Genomic DNA, 21,125 nt, shown 5'->3' on the forward strand with positions numbered 1-21,125 from the left:
GACAGTGCCGCGTTTTGGGTGACCCCAAACACACACACACACACACACGCGCGCGTCTCATCCTAGGATAACACAGGTCTCCTCTGAGCTCTCACTCACAGGTCCTCCCGTATGTTTGTTTGTAACTATCCGTCTGTTGAGAAAATATAACTATTTTAGCTGCGCGCTGCGCGCAACACACTGACACACACACAGCTGGAGTGGAAACACACACAACTGTACGAGAAGAAGAACAGCAGCTTCATCATTCAAAGTCCTCCGCCGACACGACACGCCGCATCAGTTTTATTTTAGGGACTTGATAAAGAAGTCCAGAGCAGAAGAAAAACGTGGACACGGCTAGGCGACTCTCGCATTCAGAGAGGAATATATACAGGAATATGATTTGATACTACAGGAACCTGGAAAACAGATGCCCACTAACAGGTGAGTGTTGTAGCCTGTTCATTTAGCTCTGCTATAGTCTACAAATAAGGCTCCATAATATAGTAACTTTTGTATTTCACTCATAAAGGCTCCATTTGGTTCCATTTGCTATTTTTACTCTATATTCTATATAGGCTAATTAAAGGGTCCATTTGGTTTCATTTGTATTTAACTCTACAAATAAGTCTCCATTTGGTTCCATTTGTAGCCTATACAGTCTCATCATGATTTTGTGTTACATCATGATTGTGGATAAATTATTACGTGGAGGACTTTTACGGTGTGTGTGTGTGTGTGTGTGTGTGTGTGTGTGTGTGTGTTTATTATGATACATCTCGCGTGCGTCGTTGACTCGTTTATGACTTCAGCTACTGTTTGCGTTATTTCACGTGGTGGTTCTGATCTGCACGTCGACTCACTCGACTCTGTGTTCTTCTGATGAGGACAGACTCGAGATAGAGAACGCCTGATGACGGACGGACAACTGTAATTGCAGTCAGTCGGTCCTCCTCTGGAATTCGCGCTGTTGAAATGTTGTTTTGAAATTCACAATCCCGTACACTTGCTTCAGTGGTGTTTTCGTTTGACCGCCCCCCCCCCCCCCCCCCATGGCGTGAGTCACTTTCCTCTCAATTTCACTCTTGCACTCACTGCACTGACCCCCCTTTGTGTGTTCAAACAACCCCTGACCACCCTGCAGTGTTGTAAATGAATCCTGTCGGATGCAGGTGTGTGCAGTGCAGTGCAATAATGGTGTGAACTGCTTCACGTCTTTCTATTATTCCCCATTTACTCATGTATTTACACCACGTTTTGGCTGCACACACCTGCTCCGTTTGTTATGCTCTAATTAGTCTACACAGCTCACTTGTGGTGCTATTGTTGTTTCCCTCAGAGTGTTGAGTGAAGTAATTACGGAAGACCATCACGAGATGTTATTTCCTAATAAATATTTAAATCATTCAATAAAAGGTGGCACTCCATGCACTATTGGAGAATTGCATCTAAAAAAGGAGCAATAACTCAGCATTGTTTACTATTAACTTGCATTGTGAATTTGTGATTGACATCCACTGTTGTGTGGTGAGTGTGAAGGTCAGATTAAGATTCAGATATCATGCAAATCTTAATTTTATGAAAATGGTCTCTCTCTCTCTCTCTCTCTCTCTCTCTCCCTGTAAAAGGATCTCCCAGTGGATTTCCATTTAGGCACAGGGCTATTTATCATTTTCATTTTGCCCAGCGGGTCTCCCCCCCCCCCCCCTTTTTTTTAATTGAGTTTATCTGCCGCTCCCTTGAGGACGCTGTCTAAACTTAGCCTCGTGGGTCGCGTTGGCCTTCGGAGCGAGCCGCACTCGGTGTGTGATTCACCCAATTGACTCGTGCATGGTGGCCGGTTGGGAAACAGAGCTAAAAGGACCACAGACTACAGACAGGTCAACGACGTGGTGCAGCCAGGCTCACTGCCGGCTGGCTTGTCTGTGGATCAGTGGAGTCACAGTATAGCAGTGCTGACCATGACGTTGATATCCAGCCTTTGTGTGGCCATAACACCCCAAGTCACTGTAGTCACATAATCAGCAATGATTTCACTTTTCGACGCTGCAGTACAGTGAGCAAAAACCATGACACCAAACACACAGTAGCTCCAATTGTGAGACTGAAAATGGAAAATGAGTCTCTCCCACTGATCCTTATTTAGCCAGAGATAGAAACAAGAAAGGCCCCCATCTGTTCAGACATTTGTGTGGTGATAGGGATGCTGATTTGTAGCCATTGCTTTGATCAATATTATTTTTTTCTCTGGCTTTGTTCTTTGCATCAGGAATGCTTTAAAATTGTCATCTCTCATTTCATCTCTTATTTTTGGAACAGGATGAAGAAGCCCCGCTCCTTGGACGCCGCTCTCGCCATCGTGCTCCTCTGGGCCCTGTGCCCCTGCAGGGCGAGGAGCCAGTGCGACAAATCCCCCGAAGACCCCAAACTCAACCTCTCGGTGACCTACGACCTCCCCACGTTCACCGCCAACACCACCATCGAGAACCTGGTGACGCTCAACGGCATCGTGTACGTCGGCGCCGTCAACCGGATCTACGCCCTGTCCCCGGACCTCGAGTTGCTGTCCGAGTTCCACACGGGGCCTCTGTTTGGGAACCAGACCTGCCGGAAGCAGGAGAGCGGCGGTGGCGCCGGCGCCGGCGGCCAGACCCATGAGCAGCGGGTGGACAACCACAACTTAGCCCTGCTGGTGGAGACCATGTACGACAAGGGCCTGTTCAGCTGCGGCTCGGCCGACCACGGCGTCTGCAGGCGGCACGTGCTTGACGACGGCACCGCCGGCCTCCAGCCCGTGGACCAGGAGGTCTACTGCTTCCAGTCCAGGTTCCAGCCCAGCGACAGGTTCCAGCCCAGCGACCCCAACCGGGTGACCGGCCCGTCGGGCTCCCAGGTGCTCAACGTGGAGAGCAACTTCATCCAGTTCTTCGTCGGGAACTCCGAGTTCCCCGGCCCGCGGAGGAACGCCTCCGGCGGCGGCGGCGGCGGCGAGCCTCACACCATGTCCGTGAGGAAGATGAAGACGAGCCAGAACGGCTTCACCTTCTTCTCCAACCGCTCGTACATCGACCTGATCCCGCCGCTGCGCGGCAGCTACTACCTGCGCTACGTCCACTCCTTCCACAGCGGGCCCTTCACCTACTTCCTCACCGTGCAGCGGGCGAGCCGCGACTCGGAGGCCTACCACACGCGCATCGTCCGCATGTGCTCCTCCGACCTGGAGATCCGCCGCTACGTGGAGATGCCTCTCGAGTGCATCGCTCCGGACAAGAGGCGGCGGCGGCGGCGCTCCATGGAGGACTTGAAGGTGTTCAACGTCGTGCAGGTAATTATAGTAGGGCTGTCACAATTACACGGTTTAAGTTGATGATTGATTGTTATACAAATAATTGCGATTAACGATTTTAATTGGGGTTTTTTGCATTGGAAGATGGAACATTATGAGTAGAAAAATGACAATTCCGTTTGCCTTTTAGGTTTCGTAATAAAAAAAGTGCACAGGGAAGATATGACAAATAGCACCAAGAAATTACTGGCATTTTTATACATTTTATACTTAAAAATGTTGTCTGAACATTTTACAACATGGACAAGATTACGTCACGAATATGACCAAATAACTGCGATTACCTCAAACAATTAGACGATTAGACGATTATTATACTACCGTATGTCAACAACCCCACCCTACGTGACACACAGGCGGCCACCGTGGCCAAGGTGGGCCACGACCCCGACCTGCAGAAGCAGCTGAAGGTGGTGGAGGGAGACGACGTGCTGTTCGCCGCCTTCGCCCGGAGCCAGCCCAACTCCCCGGAGCCCACCGCCCACTCCGCCGTCTGCGTCATCTCTCTGGACAACATCAACAACCTGTTCAAGAGATACATGAGCAAGTGCAACACCGTGGACCCCTACCACTTCACGGGCTCCGACAAGAAGTCCTGCTACAATGTGGTAAGAACTGTTCGCGCCCGTGTGTGAGTGTGTGTGTGTGTGTGCGTGTGCGTGTGCGTGCGTGTGTGTGTGTGTGTGTGTGTGTGTGTGGGTGTGTGTGTGTGTGTTTCCTTATCAAGTCCCTAAACTGACTTTTTGTGAAGCTGTTCTTCTCGTACAGCTTGTGTTTCCAGCTGTGTTTTGTGGCTCGCAGCGCGCAGCTACTGTAAATAGTTATATTTTCTCTCTTGGGGTTCTCTTGGAACTTACAGGAGGACCTGTATCACTGTGTGTGTGTGTGTGTGTGTGTGTGTGTGTGTGTGTGTGTGTGTGTGCGTGTGCGTGTGTGTGTGCGTGTGTGTAAGGCAGGCTGTATAAGAAAAAACTGTTTTTATTTGCAAAAAAAGAAATACCTGTTGTGCATATTTGTTCCATAGATAAGCGTACGTATCATTATGTGATATCATGTGACATTTGACTGAGCAGCTGCACATTTTGTGCAATACCTAAATATCTATACTACTGTGTCAATATGAGACAAGCGCAGTAGGTCAGCGCTTCCCAAACTGTGTGTCGGGGCACAGAGTTGTGCCGTGAGACCAAGTCCAGCTGTGCCTTATTGGGACCATTTTGTGACAACCTGCACGTTATCATTGTTGAATTATTATAAAACTATACAAAAGAGTACAATATCAGAGATGTGTGCACCCTCATTTCCCAATACTGAGGCAAATTCCATAGCCTAAAATGTACCACTTTTACTTCCTATTTTATCATAAAAAAATGGAGAAAATAAATAAATAAACGATCTACAATATCAGCTTTTTTTTTAAAGTGGTTAAATCATCTTTCCTCCCTTCCCTTACCATGGAACAAAAAAATGTCCATTCTAGTCTCAAGATGCTGTTGGTAAAGCCAGTCACATGTTTGTTAACGCTGACAGACAGACCTGGGTTGATTATCTCCTCGTACCATTACGCCCGGCTCCTCGGAGGTCTTCCCATGCTCCCCTCGATCTGCCTCGTCTCTGTCCTCCAATCCATCACAGTGGAGCGGATCAATCCGTTAAATCACCTGATCAATAGTGACATGAATTTAACGGTCTGAGCGGCCTGCCAGAGGAGCCTGTCGATATCTGCACATGCCTCCTCTGACATCATCATTACCTGTTCCATGGGTAGTACAGTACCGCCACAGAGCCGCCGGTATATTACTCGTGGTCGGGTGGCGACTCGGGTCCCTTTGAACGAGGACGTTAATAGGGTTTTTACCAATTACTTTTAAGGTATTTCTGATTCATGAGTATAACAGTATAGACCACAAAGAAGTGAGGGGATGATGTGCATCATCATAGTTGCACAGTGTTATACTGTTGGCATGTGGTGACGGTGTTGTGAAACATGTTTGGCACAATTGGCACCATTGTTCAGATGGCAAAGATAAGGCAGGGGGTCATTAACCACTTACCCACAACCCTAACATCCCTATTCCGGGCATGTTAGGCAAACATTCTGCGAAAATAGCAGACCTGTCGTCCTACATGCTTACAATGCATTGCAATGCAACACAATGTTTTGACTATTACTGAACTGAAGTATATATCAGACACTTCCTTATGACCTAACTAACTATGTGAAGTTAGTCAAATGTGTAACTTGTTTGAAACTGTGGTAGTTGTATACTCACGTATTGCAGTACATGTGGCTTTTTAGCGTTTTAAACTGGATCGGGTGATTAAGTTGATGAGCTGGATTCAAACGAACCTTTTGATATAGCGAGTGCATGGCATGCACCTTAGATGGCTGATACACCCCAGGACACTGGCTCCCATCAATTACATGTAGGCAGGATTCACGGGGGGTGGGTGAGGAATGCATGGGGGGCATTGAGGCATCGCATATCTGCCTCTCAGCGAGCCGTGATGAATGGCTCTGCAAAAACAGGACATCAGCAGCTGGGCGGAAGGTGATCCTATGACCTCCCATGGTAGCCTGTTGCACTGTCGATGTCTTCTCTTCTCTTCTCTTCTCTTCTCTTCTCTTCTCTTCTCTTCTCTTCTCTTCTCTTCTCTTCTCTTCTCTTCTCTTCTCTTCTCTTCTCTTCTCTTCTCTTCTCTTCTCTTCTCACAGTAAACACCTGTTGCATCATGTGGTAAACTACAAAATACATCTGTAATGCATACATGCTTTATCAACGGTTTTGGTAATTTGTGTAAGTCTGCAAATGTTATCAGAAAGTGTGCACGTTCCCTCCAAAAAAGGCACACTGCTCTGGTTAAGTAGCAAGTCGGATCGATCTGTATACAGGAGCATTTGTTGGCAGCTTTCATGAAGTGCCTTAATAATGCATTTGTTTCAGTTTGAGGTTCAGTGGGAATTGAACATCTTTATTGGAAGCATCATGGCAGTTGTTTAGACTTTAGATCACTCAGAAGTGGAAGAGGAACACTTATGTCTTATCAAACATTCTTTTCCCCTTGACTCATTTGATTACACGGTATAGAGAAGAAAGCATGACATCAGTTTTGCTTGAGGTGCAGGAGTTTCTCTGCGTTCTGTGTAATTATATGAGCACTATATTGAATCATCCAAGTGCTGCTTTTCTATAGCAGAGACAGCTGTGTTGTCTCTGGACCCCCGAACTGTGTTCATTCACTTTCCGATCCCTTTTCTATTTGTCTTACTCACGCACGCATGCACCGACACACACAGACAGACGCACGCACGCACGCACGCACGCACGCACGCACGCACGCACGCACACACGCACGCACGCACGCACGCACGCACGCACGCACGCACGCACGCACGCACACCAAGATTCCTGTACACGTACGCTCAGACTAGACTAGAGTATTATGTCGTTGTCTTTATCTGCTTGATTTGGAGCAAAGGCAACATCAACAACATCAACAAAATCTCTGTCTGTCCTGAACAAGTGACCGGCCTGCTCGTTTTATAACATTCACACTTCAGAGGTGCAGTGAACTGTCCAAACACTGGTCACACGGCAGCGCTGTCTGAGAAATGATCACAATGTCGAGAGTTGAATAGCCCCGGAGCCAAAATACCTTTTAACACAAAGCAGTAATAAGAATTCTTCTTTATGACAGACAAGAGGGTTTTTTTTTTAGAGGTTGATGACCGGTATTCCCCTCCCGTCGGGGAAAACAAGGATTCATGTAAAGACAAACGAACATTCGCTAACTGACCACCTGATCTCTGGTCTTTTGTTTATAGCTGGGGAGTTGAAGGATCTAATCATAGGCCTGCCTAATAGATTTATGGACCATATTCAGTGGCATATGGCGAGTAGACTCTCCCTTATCGTGAATTAAGACGGCGATAAGTGAAGGCCATAAAATCATAAAAAGCTGTAAACGCTCCAGCGTTGTGGTGTTCCCGCAGAGACACACGCCACAAGCTTTAACACTTATAACGAGAGTATATTTCGGCTCCATCGACATTACTCTGTATTTCTGTAGGGAAAACTCCCCGACAGGGAATTTTGGAGGAGGCTGTGGGACCCTAGTGTGTAAGAGCATGTTTGAAGTCTTTAAGTGGTGGTTGTCAACTCCGACGTTCCCTCTTAACTCCAATTTAAAGAGAGAGATACGTATGATAGATGATGTAACGCCGGCGAGCGCCCTGTGTTTTCGTCTGTTCGCTTTGACGCAACGCGGCTGTTTTCATTTTCAGGCTTCTACACGGCCTATTTATGTCCTGAGGGGGGTGGCTGTCAGTTACTCGCAAAGCAACAGATCAGCAGAACTAATTACAATTCTTCACTGTGACATTGTACACAAAACATCAGAGAGAGAGGCTCTTTAAACCATTCTGGGCCGGAACCCCTTTTGGTGTTTTCATGCTTTAGCTATTGAAAAATAGCAGATCTACAAGCTCGTAGCGCGCCACCGAGTGGCGCGCTACGAGCTTGTAGATCTGCTATTTTTGAAAAGTCATTAAAATGTGGCGCAAATCATTGAATATATATTTCAGAGCGAACATTTTTGAACTAAAATATTTGCTTCTGGGGGGTCCCTGGAACTACATTTTTTTTTTTTTAGATAATTCTGGGGGTCCTTGACATGAAAAAGGTTGAGCACCACTGACATAGAAACATAGGTTTTTCAGAAAAATGTTAGGATTTAGAAGCCTTTTTTTTAATCGACCTCAGTCCAAAATGGGTTAAACTATCGATTTGGCCCGTGGCGCTTCCTTAGTTCTTGATGATATTAGTTTAAAGGGAAAAAAGAGAGAAATGTGGGGCCATTTTGCTGGGTAATGCAATGTGTTGTAGAGGAATGGCATGGGGATGGAATGTCCCCCAACACGACTGGCAACCCACTCTCATAAGTCTAGAGAGAGAGAGAGAGAGAGGGGACAAACACTGAATGGGGGGGCGGCGGAGGGGGGGGGGGGGGTTAAAAATAACCAACAGCCACATTTGAGGTCAAAAATATCATCGCATTACCATTGATTCGCGAAAACCCACCAAATGCTGATTGCTTTTAAATTGAATCTGAGACCTGATTGAGTGCAGGCTTTGTAATATAATTCCCGCAGTGGAAGAAGCTTTTTGATGGACAGTCATTTTAATTAGCCTCCTTGTTTTAATGAGCGAGTTTTAAAAGTGTGTCTGGAGAAGACACCACGCTGGCCACCACTGCGGGGCTTCGGGGCATTGATTTTATGTTACACCATCAAGCTGTCCCTAATCATTCCTGATTATGATGTGGAATAAGGATCTGTTTGCTGATTCCCAGCATCTGAGACACATTCAATTAAAAGAACTTGCCAGTCTGCAGTTCAGTAGGCTACTTACATTGGATTTGCTTGGATGTTATTTGCAGATAATGAAGCATTTACATAGCATAGCATTGGGCAGAAGGAGGGGGGGGGAGTACAGTTGAAAATTATAAGTCTTTATCACAGAGTTTATTTTGATGGGTAAACACAGCTGAAGGTAATGACATTACAGTAATTGTGGCTGTGTTTCATTATGGTGTTACTGTGTGCCAGCATCGACAGCTCCTGTAACCTAGAATTAAAGCTGCAATCCGTGAGTTGTGTGTGTCTTCTCTCAACAGATTGAGTTGATACCTGGGCTCTGTGCATAACTTGGTGTGCATAATCCTGGTAATGGGTTCAGTTTCCAATAGGTTCGCTTGCATGAAGTGCATCAGCAATTTTAAACCAAAAATGCATGACCTTCGGAAAACTGGGAAGTCAGAGAACATACTTTACATTGCCATTATTGGATGGCTCCTACTCCTACTACATAGACTTTTCTGTAAATGGTAAATGGTGCATTTATATAGCGCCTTTATCCAAGGCGCTTTACATTACATTCACCCATTCACACACCGATTGCGGCGGAATCCATGCAAGGTACCAACCAGCACATCGGGAGCAATTTGGGGTTCAGTGTCTTGCCCAAGGACACTTCGACATGTAGAGGAGGAGGAGCTGGGATTCGAACCGCCGACCCATGGATCATTGGCCGACCTGCTCTACCTCCTGAGCCACAGTCACCTCTGTACTCTTTGCTACAGTTGTGCACAGAGGCTATTCGTCTTTTAGCCATTAAAGTGGTGGTAATGTAGTCAAGGAAAGCTACTGTACGGAAAACGGAACTGTAACCAGAAACTGGTATGACTGCCATGGTAGAAACTGGAAGCTATAGCGGACTAAGATAATTCAAGTCGATTGCGACTGTATAACACCCGGCATTCAAACCCGGGTACTCTCCTGTGTGGAGAACCAAATAGCTCACTGCTCATCTGAGGGGGAATCCACATGGTTTTGGTCGGTGGATATATTAGGCTTAGGACGGAGTTTCAAGCAGGAGTACATCTCATTTAGGAAACAAACTAGATATCTTTTAAGTACACGTTGTTCCTGCCATTTCAGTGGGTTCTGTGGTTGATGTCGAACACTAGTGATCCCTCACATGCCTCAGCCTGCTCACGGCACCACTAAAGTGGGGCAGCTGGAGCCCTGCGTGCGCCGTTCTGTTCTGTTCTTCTCAGGTCACACAGCTCACAGCAGGGCCGCAGTGTCCCAACAACAACAGCGGGTGAGTTCGACAAAAGAATGAAAATACTTGTTAAGTTCTTGCCCTGTCCTGTCCGGTCCTGTCCTTCTCCATTCAGCACCACATGAGCCATCGTTTTGATAAGGAAGTAGTGCATGTATACCGTCCGTGTGTGTTGAGAGAGATTAGATCTGTTTTGTTTTGATAACCTGCACCTCACTCAGCTCACAAGCATGCACACAGACACGCACGCACGCACGCACGCACGCACGCACGCACGCACGCACGCACGCACGCACGCACGCACGCACAAAGCCACACACATTGGCGAAATGCTATCATTTTAAGGCATACGTATCATTATCTTCCCATCCCGACCCGCGTCATAAATTTATATGTTTTGCGTATAAAAGTACACGTGTCTGATGAGACCCTGCAGCTGCAAGCTCCGTCAAATCCTCTAGCCCCCACCCGCCCGCCCACCCACACACACACACACAAACAAACACACACCTTCCCTCCCTCCCCCGCAACCCTCCTGGCTGGTGTGTGTCACTGGGCACAACCATGCCCAGACAGGCTCCTCTACGTGCCAGCAGAGAACTTGGGTCTCAACAACCCACTGGCAGTCAGTCACTGGTGCCCGCACGTACGGGCACCTGCCGACCAGATGCATTCTTCTCACAGCCTTTTGACACGTCACAATCATGTTTTTTTGAGTGGTGTAAACCACTCCTACAACTGGCTTTGTTAGTCTGTGCAGAAAAAATGAGCATGGTTGCTATGTTCACCCTGTTCACCCGGGTGTGATTTCATTACGTCAGACATGATTTCATTACGTCAGACAGGCTATATAAGACCTTACACCACTCAGTTCACACGGGTGTGATTTTTTTAGCTAATGGTCCTATATGGAATCATTTCAATAACCTCTAATAACCCTCCATAACTTGTATCAGTTAATATACATTTCCTGTTCTTAATAATCGGCCAAGGTTTAACTGATTAACCCATTTTGGGGCGGGAACCCCTTTTGGTGTTTTAAACATTATGTTATAATTTAGCTATTGAAAAATAGCAGATCTACAAGCTCATAGCGCGCCACCGAGTGGCGCGCTACGAGCTTGTAGGTCTGCTATTTTTGAAAAATCGTGAAAATATTTATTTCAGAAAACTGTAGGATTTCGAATTTCGAGGTCAGGCCTAAATGGGTTAAGTAATTCCTCAATCCAAGCGTACAGTAGGTGAGGTGATTCATGGAACTATATCCCACAGGACTTTGGTACTTGTTCAGTCACGAACAGCCAAGTCCAGTCAATTTCAACATCCATTCTCCTCCACTTCACCAGCATTATTATCAGTTCTGTCCTGTTGGCAACTGCTGGAATTTTCGATTACTTTCCGTGTCATTTCTGTGGTACATGTCCGTGTTTATTTTCTGTATTCACATGGTTAATCATTAGCAAAGTGGTGCAGTTTCTCATTTCAGAAAACACTGTCCTCCTGCTGCCGTCGAGCGCGCGTGCGTGTGCGCGCGTGTGTGTGTGTGTGTGTGTGTGTGTGTGTGTGTGTGTGTCGGGGGTTGTGTGCACATCTTATCTGACCCGCCGAGGTCGTAAAAAAGGGGATAAAAAAACGTCCACGCTTGCAACCTGCCTTCCAATAACACAAACAGCCCTTCCCACAGATGCTCATCACGGAGCGATGAACATGTAAACTTCCTCGTCTGACAGACACGCATCCACTAATGAGATTACACTCTCCTCTTAACCCGTTTAGGCCTGAAAAAAATGTCTTCTAAATCCTGACAGTTTTCTGAAATACCTATGTTTCTAGGCCTATCTCACTCAATATTTCATGTCAAGGACCCCAAAAATGATCTGTAATTGGCCTCCGACCCCCATCTGAAAATATGTTGTTCCAGGGACCGCCCCAGAAGCAAAGATTTGAGTTAAAATTTGAGGCACATTTTCATGATTTTTTCAAAAATAGCAGATCTACAAGCTCGTAGCGCGCCACTCGGTGGCGCGCTATGAGCTTGTAGATCTGCTATTTTTCAATAGCTAAAGCATAACATAATGCTAACACCAAAAGGGGTTCCCGCCCAAAATGGGTTAATATCTTTGCTGCCTCACAGCGACGCTCCTCCTGATGGGACTTCTTAAATGCCTTCCTCAGTGCTTCAGACGCACTTGCCAATAACGCCCGGGGCCGCTCATGATACACTTGTTCAGTGTCAAATCACGGAGGAGATTCTCCTTTGCTGAGCTTATATGAGTCAGGAGCCCCGGAGCCATCTTTCTAATCAGGAGAGGCCGCATGCCACTGCCTCCCACTCCTCCATTTCAGCACATGGTGATATCCTGCTTTCCGCTGAGCTGAGCTGCGCCGCGCTGCGTGGATCGCTTATCTGTCAGCCCCCACACTCTGAATGAAGGAACAAACACAATCTCCCTCCTCTGTGCCCTCACCTCGACCCCCCCACCCCACCTCCCTGGCTCGCACATTCTCATTTCCTCGGCTGCCGTACGTTACTGTCCATCGGCTTTGTCATTGAAGTCAGAGTCCAGTGCCCATTGGAAGGATCATAATCGCTAAGTTCACTGGAGCAGCAAAATGACCCCCAGTTGGCCCAGACGGTCATGCCTGTGGGCAACAGCACCAGGAAGACCATTTCTGCCAAGTGCTAATAACAAACAACTTTTTTTGTTTTCTTTAATCAAGGCAAAATGTAAAAGCATGCACAATGCCACCGATTTATTATGATATCATGGTCTTTGACTAAAGGTGGCCTTACACTAGCCGATTTTTTTCAATCTGATAGCACCACACACTACAGGATAATCGGAGCGGGGCAGAGCAAATATCAAACATTCTTGATGTTGATCGGGCCGATCCCGATCGCGCTTTGAGCGGTCGGGCACCCCCCGAGCGTCAAAAATGCCCGATTATCGGCTAGTGTAAGGCCACCTTAAGCCAAATTGCAGCTGATGCCCATAGTGCTTGGTATCTGCATGCGCAGATAGGTGAAGTGAGACCGTGGGGCTGCAAAAGCCTGTATAGATCCCGGTACTGATGTCATTTAATCCAGGGGTTCTCAACCCGTGGGTCGCGACCCCTCGGGGGTCGCCAAATTATTTTGGGGGGTCCCCAAAATATTAAAAAAAAAAAAAAAAAACATTTTTATTTTCACGATTTTTCAAAAATAGCAGACCTACAAGCTATGAGCTTGTAGATCTGCTATTTTTCAATAGCTAAATTATAACAATGCTTAAAACACCAAAAGGGGTTCCCGCCCAAAATGGTTTAAGGTTATTGTAGCAGTCAATTTATATTGGGGGTCGGGAGGGGGCGGGGCGAGGGTCCCGAGACATTGCCAAAGCATTTCCGGGGGTCCCCGGCCAAAAACGTTGAGAACCCCTGATTTAATCCAGTCAGTGTAGTATTTAGTATGCTCTTGATTGGTCAACTGAAACCTACACTGATGAATCTTAACCAACCATTTTCAAAGTACTCAAGCTTTTTTTTTTACCAAGTTTGCAAAACCATGCATCTTGCATCAACACTGCCATTATTAACTCTTGAATGAGCAGACCACTGCTATTATCATGGCCTGGTTCACTTGAGCAATATTACACGAGAGGGTGTGGTTTAACGTGAGTATTGCCACGACAGTGATGCGGTCAGAAACGAGACGTATAGTCGAGTTCCGCAAGCATCACTGAAGTGGCAATAATCACGTTAAACCACACCCTCGAGTGTAATATTGCAATTATACAACAGTTACCCTTAAAACTAAGAAAACCGCTGAAAAAACATGTTTCTTTAATGACAGATGTAGTCACCACGACCACAAATGTCCCAAGAAACTAGCTAGCCTAGCCACCGACTTTGCTGGGAAAACAGAGCAGCTGAATTATTTGTTTTGATTAGGTATGGAGTGGTGCTCGTTTGAACCACGGCTATAGAAGGCTGTTTCAACCAATCAGATTGCTTCCTCGAAACGACCTGTTGTATAATTGCACATAATCGGTGGTGGTTATTGAGAGCACAGAGCAGTGTATAATATACCGCCCGCATGCAATAACTTGTTTCACCCACGTTGTCCTATAAAGCCAGTCGCGGAATTTGAGCCCCATGGTGACTTCTCTAACCCCTTAACCTTTGCTTCTAATTATTTGACCAAATGGAAGTGGACACCGAACCACTTCAGAGTATGGCCAGGATTTAGGGTAGGATAACCCCCCCCCCCCCCCAATTCCTGTCAACCAGTAATCCCCACACAATGGAAAGCCAAGGATTGTTCCTGGCTGTGTACTCAAGTAATGGAAGGCAACTAGAGAAAGACACCCCCCCCCCACCCCCCCCCCCACCCCACCCCCCCACACACACACACCTCCCAGCGTTCCAGTACCTCCTTGTCCGTACACTTGCATGGCTTTTATCACCCCGGCTATACGCTCCCAAACAATGCACCACAAACAGGGTGGGTATCTATAGTCCAGTGGTTCTCAAACCTTTTCATGTCAAGGACCCCCCAAATTGACATTTATTTAGCACACGGACCCCCATTTGAAAATACATGCCAGGGACTCTGTCGTAAGAGAAGATTTTTTACAGCTCTAGCAGTGATTCTCAACCATTTTAATTCCCAGGTTGACATGCATTAGGCTATACGGAACCCCATTTAATGGCATTTCTATCCCTGGGGCTCCAATTTATATTGTATAATCAATGTTAATTTAACTCTGATAGTGTACAAATGGACCTGTTAGGGTCCATTTGGTTCCGTTTGTACACTCTCAGATACCCATATGGGTCTATTTGGTTCCTAACTTTGTCATTTAGCTGGGGACCTACTGGAACTCTCTCAAAGAGCCCTGGAGGTCCCCGGACCCCAACTTTGAGAACCAATGATGTAGCCCATTCTGACGGGAACCCCTTTTTGGTGTTTTAACTAAGCATTATGTTATACTTTAGCTATTCAAAAATAGCAGATCTACAAGCTCATAGCGCGCCACCGGAGTGGCGCGCTACGAGCTTGTAGGTCTGCTATTTTTGAAAAATCGTAAAAATGCGGCACAAATCTTTGAATATATATTCTTTCAGAGCGAACGTTTTTTTTTATTTCGACGTCAGGCCTAAATAGGCTAGACCCCAGGACACAGCGCAGCTTGTCTCTGCTAAGCTTTGATCTTATCGCTTATTCATCAGTCATCCCAGTTTGAATCATACTATGCAGGAGAACGACAAGCTCCCACCTGAGGGTGCTGACTGTGTTGCATTTCTGGGAATTAAACGGCATAGCTTTTCCTTTTTACGGTCAAAGACCTTTATTTGGTCATCGGTCTGTGCCAACACCGCCTTGATTGGATTGAGACAAAGGAGAGAGAGAGAGAGTGAAAATGCTTTCCCAACAACATCCGGAGGTTATTTTCGTTTTTATATAAGAAGCCGGAATTAGCCGTTGTCATGTATATACAGAACGGAAGAAATTACTAGTTTTTGTTGTTTTGGGAAAAAAATGCTAACAGACTGTTCCCATGTGATGCATGAAACCAGTGTTATTACGGGTTTGCATCGCACACACACCTTGGAACATGGAACATTGCTTAAAGTAAAATGCGGAACCGAAAAGCCCGCATTGTGAACTCAAAACATCTTCTTGTCCGGCGCATTAACAATTCTGGCTCCAGGCCTGAAGGGTTTTTGTAGCATATAAAGCAGGCAGATGTAGTTAAAACATGCATTATTCTGGCACGGTCTTTAGTGTGTGTGTGTGTGTGTGTGTGTGTGTGTGTGTGTGTGTGTGTGTGTGTGTGTGTGTGTGTGTGTGTGTGTGTGTGTGTGTGTGTGTGTGTGTGTGTGTGTGTGTGTGTGTGTGTGTGTGTGTGTGTGTGTGTGTGTGTGTGTGTGTGTGTGTGTGTGTGTGTGTGTGTGTGTGTGTGTGTGTGTGTGTGTGTGCGTGCGTGCGTGTGCGTGTGAGAGAGAGAGAGAGAGAGAGAGGGAGACAGAAAGAAATACTGTGAGCAGGAGAGATGCCAACTTCCAGGATTTCTATGAGTGTGAAAAAGTAGTACAATGATACATTGTTGCGCTATATAGCGTCCATCTCTCTGTGGGTTAAGGCAGCCTTTTAAACACAAATGGCCGCCACCTGCAAGCCCTCACGAAAACACTTTGAAATACATGGCAGTAGAAATAGATTCTGTCGCATGTGTTTTAAGAGTAAAGCCTTTTAGTCTGAACATTTTGGATGAGGTTTTGGAAGACCACCATGTTTCTGTAGAGAACTTATTTAACCATCTCTCTATATATAACTGTATTTTTTTTGTCCTGGTCTGTTTCTGTGCATGGAGTTGCATTTTTCGTTCTTTTTTTTTCTTCCTTTTTACATGTGTGACACTTGCTGAAAACAATAAAAATGAGCGATCTCTGTGAAGACTTTTTCCCTTCCTTGCACTGCTGTGTTCCAGACTGCCAGGCGATGTTCTTCGTCGTGCGTTCACTCCTTCTCTGTCATTTACTCTCTCTCTCTCTCTCTCTCTCTTATTGGCTCTCTCCACTTCATTTCCAAGGGCCTGGCGCTACTTCACACTCTGATATGACTACAAACAACATGCTATGTGCCCCACAGGTTGAATCAAAAATGAATGTTTAAAAATAACAAAGTCGCTTCCTGTGGATCTCACAGGATCCACATGGGAACAGCATGCGGCTCCGATGTGGATCTCGGGACGGACACATTCGGCCAGCCTGTGACGTCAGTCGTCCAAATTGGATCATGGTTTCATCCCCGTCAGAGCCCCTTTGACTTGAATCGGAAATGAAGAAGGATTTATTTTTCACGGCTTTTACGAGCGGTACAATAAGCAAAATGAAATTGTTGTGCTGTCCACAAAGTACTATGCTACAACAATAACAATAATAATAGTACAAAATTAAAGGTATATTCAGTGATTTGACTTAATTCAAATATCACTTATTTTTCCTTTTTTTCTGGATAATCCTCCCTACTATAGAGTGTGCTGACCATATAAGGAGTTCCTCCCTGTCCCCAGTGAGCCCCTGGGGTCAAAAAACCCTAGTTTCAGTTTTGGTGGCGGGTGGCAAAACCTTCATCCAATCAGGATGAGAGGGGCCTTCCTCCAATCATGATCGAGTGGGGGCGGGCCTTGGTGCACATGCTGTTGGCCTGTTGCACTTCCCCCCACTGTAGAGCGTGCATGTGCAAATTTTGTTACCGGGGCGGACTGGGTGGTTTTCCAAATCACCCAAATCACTGAATGCTCCTTTAAGATAATCCACATCAGTATAGCATAATAAGGACAACCTGTTGAAAAACACATATATAGCCACTAATAGACACTAATTTCTACTTCCATAGAAGTAGTAAAGTAAAATATTTCAAAAAGTATAAAATATGTGGAAAATTTGGTGGCCTACTGACATTTTGTATAAGCAATTTGGAGCTTGTCTTTGAATATCCACAACGTTTTAATAATAGGGGGCTGGGTTTAGAGGAAATTGTCTTAAGAGACGTTGCCATTGCAATTGAATAGACATTTTCACTAATTTCACACTGGTAATTGTTGCTGGATAAATATACGAGGATGGATGTTTTTGTTCTGTACGTACGCCTCTCCCACTGCTACTGTATCCATGAAAAACACACTCTGTGTTTACAATACATTCACAGTGTGTTTGTTTTTAGCCGGACAGCGGTGGCTACTAGCCCTGGGAGGACAGAGAGAGCTTGTCATTTCAGGCCTCGTCGTCGTCGATGATGAAGTCAGTGGACAAGAATTGTTTATCCATCTTTGGAAATATTTAGGGACATTAGAGTTGTTGTTTTACAACATGCTTATTATTTCATTCTGTTGTATAACATTCAAGAGCTTATTGTGTGAGCGGTACTAATGCAGGACAGATGCGGGGATAAATCCATGAAGGGCCACTTTTGGCTATGTGTGTATACCGGAGCTGCAACTCGAAGAGGAGAAGGCCTATATTGTTCAGGGCCGGCCTTCCGCTGATAAGCTAACTCTGGACCTCATTGCTGAAAACACAGAGTGAAACACAGAACATGGCACTACTTACAACCCCAGGTTATCTTGGCTGCGCTTCAGTGAACTGCCATTGGACCTGCTGCAGCTCTCAACCCGCGCTGATTCCATACCTGGCCGCGGACTCGCATTACACTAACCCATTTTGACCTGAGATCAGATTCTAAAAATGTCTTCTACATCCTGACAGTTTTCTGAAAAAGCTATGTTTATATGGGCCGATTCATACTCCTATTTTAGAGCCGAATAAAAGTCGGTTCGGCGCTGTAGAGCCTACAATGTGACGTCATTTGAGGTTCGAGGGGGCGAGTACCGTCCTAAAGTCGGCTCTTCGGTGCTACTGAAAATTTCTGACGATCCGAAATCATTTCGGCACTACAGCGCCGAAACAGCGGTAAAATAGGAGTATGAATCGGCCCTATACAGGTATGTCTGTCGTTCTTCCATTTTTCAAAAATAGCAGACCTACAAGCTCGTAGCGCGCCACTCGGTGCCGCGCTATGAGCTTGTAGATCTGCTATTTTTCAATAGCTAAAGCATAGCATAATGCTAACACCAAAAGGGCTTCCCGCCTAAAATGGGCTAAATCGCTGCATCAGTGTTTCATTACGTATTCAATCTGTCTTCTTGCTACGACGAACCACCTCTCAAAAAATCCCTGAGAAATTAGAACCAGAGAGAGAGAGAGAGAGAGAGAGAGAGGGAGAGAGAGACAGTCCTGGGCCATAAAGGCACCACCATGTTGCTCTGCATGGTAGCGCGATAGAGAGCCCCGAGGAGATGTTTTCCAACCTTTTTTTTCTCCACGCACCGTGAAGTCTCTTCACTGTGAAGATTCTGCCAAGTGTCTGCTGCGCCGCATGGATGGAACTGATTATTCCAGACTTGCTAAGAAGTATAGGAATTTTCTAGAAAACAGGTTTTTTTGGCAGAATAACTCATGGAACACGTCGGTTTAGATCTTTTTAACCCGTTTGGGCCTGACCGAAATTTAAAAAAAAAATGTTTCTATGTCAGTGGTTCTCAAACATTTTCATGTCAAGGACCCCCAAGATTATTATGTAATTGGCTGCCGACCCTCCCATCTGAAAATATGTTGTTCCTATTCCAGGGACCTCCCCCCCCCCCAGAGGCAAAGATTTGAGTTAAAAATGTTTGCTCTGAAAGAATATATATTCAAAGATTTGCACTACATTTTCATGATTTTTCAAAAATAGCAGACCTACAAGCTCGTAGCGCGCCACTCGGTGCCACGCTATGAGCTTGTAGATCAGCTATTTTTCAATAGCTAAATCATAACATAATGCTAACACCAAAAAGGGGTTCCCGCCCAAAATGGCTTAAGAGTTCACGGTCCCTTAGTAGCGACTGCATTATGTATTCCCCCCCTCCCCGAATTGAATTCAACCTCTGCCTTTTTCAGCGTAAAAAGAGCCAATTAGCGTCGAAATTCTTTGTGAAGTGTCTCTAGCGGTGCATGGCAGAACGGCTCGCCCCACCCCGGGCCACCCCCCCGTTCTGCCCCACCCCGGGCCACCCCCCCACTCCCTTATCTAATCAATACGGGAGTTCCACGCTAATGCTGAAAGTGGAACGCGAGTAAATGATGATTGGTCACGGTTTGCCAGTCGCCCATAATGCAACATTTTCATGTGTTTTCTCTAATTAACTGCACATGTAAGGCTATAGCAGCAGCTGCCGTGTTTAAAAAATGCTTGATGGTCATACACTCCTAACTGTCACTTAAAGGAAGGATCCCGACACATTTTTGGCATTGGAGATTTTTTTTGTCTTTTCTATATTTAGTGGAGCCAAAGACTGGAAAACAATACCAGTTGTTATGATGTTTTTTAACCCCTGAAAATGACCTGATGTCATAATAACACATTTCTCTTTCAATGTTTTTATTGGATTTTCTTAATTATTGACATACATTACATTACAAAGACGTACATAAAACATAAAACAAAAACAAAAAACAGAATCAACAACATGCCAGCAAATAATACAGAAAAAAAGTAGCAGTCAAGTATACTCCCATCATACAGTTGAACTCATACTTTGTATATACTCCCATCATACAGTTGAACTCATACTTTGTATATACTCCCATCATACAGTTGAACTCATACTTTGTATATACTCCCATTATACAGTTGAACTCATACTTTGTATATATTCCCATCATACAGTTGAACTCATACTTTGTATATATTCCCATCATATAGTTGAACTCATACTTTGTATATATTCCCATCATACAGTTGAACTCATACTTTGTATATATTCCCATCATACAGTTGAACTCATACTTTGTATATATTCCCATCATACAGTTGAACTCATACTTTGTATATATTCCCATCATACAGTTGAACTCATACTTTGTATATATTCCCATCATACAGTTGAACTCATACTTTATATATATACTATAAAATAACAAGTAAGACGCGCGAACGCGGGAAGCGAACGCAGCTCGTAAATTGCAATTAGAATAAATTACGTACTTTTTTAAGGTTTTTTTTAAGTTCTCTTTTTTTTAAGATTCTTTTTTAAGTTAAGTTTTTAGTGTGTGTATGTGTGCGTGCGTGTGTGTTTTTTTTTTTTAAGTTTTGTTTTGTACGTTTTTAAGTTAAGTTAAGTTTTTTTTAAGTTAAGTTGTTTTTGTGTGTGTGTGTGTGTGTGTGTGTGTGTGTGTGTGTGTGTGTGTGTGTGTGTTTTTTGCGTGACACACACACAGACAGACAGACAGACACACACACACACACACACACACACACAGACATGTTCTGCTAGGTCTCATAGTTAGTGCTCACTGCGTTCGCAATCACTGCGTTCGCAATAACACATTTAATACTGTCACAATATCATCTACTGCTAATTCGGCCCTTTTTGAAAAGACTTGTATTGGAAATCCAGGACTAATATTTATTATGCAACTATGCATATATAAGCTATTAAGCTTATGCATATTTCAAAGAATGGCATTAGCTAGAAGTGGGCATAGTTGCGCTGCACACAGTGATATTGTCATTGATGTGGTTGCATAATAATGACGACTAAAACAAATGGGTTGGGAAATGGAATGTATTCCAATGAAGTATG

The 21,125-nt window shown here is 45.1% G+C and overlaps 1 protein-coding gene across 1 annotated transcript in view; it reads left to right on the top strand.

The window, feature by feature from the left end:
- Nucleotides 1–412: 412 nt before the first annotated feature.
- The window catches only part of met (MET proto-oncogene, receptor tyrosine kinase), a gene marked incomplete at both ends in the record, with an annotated part of 119,052 nt that continues 98,339 nt past the window's right edge, over nt 413–21,125 (top strand). The window contains 3 exon segments of the mRNA XM_079502385.1: nt 413–426; nt 2,302–3,307; nt 3,685–3,936. Coding sequence (XP_079358511.1) covers nt 413–426; nt 2,302–3,307; nt 3,685–3,936 — 1,272 coding nt within the window.

This window comes from Electrona antarctica (assembly GCF_951216825.1).
Source record: "Electrona antarctica genome assembly, chromosome: 5".
Taxonomy (NCBI): Eukaryota; Metazoa; Chordata; class Actinopteri; order Myctophiformes; family Myctophidae; genus Electrona; species Electrona antarctica.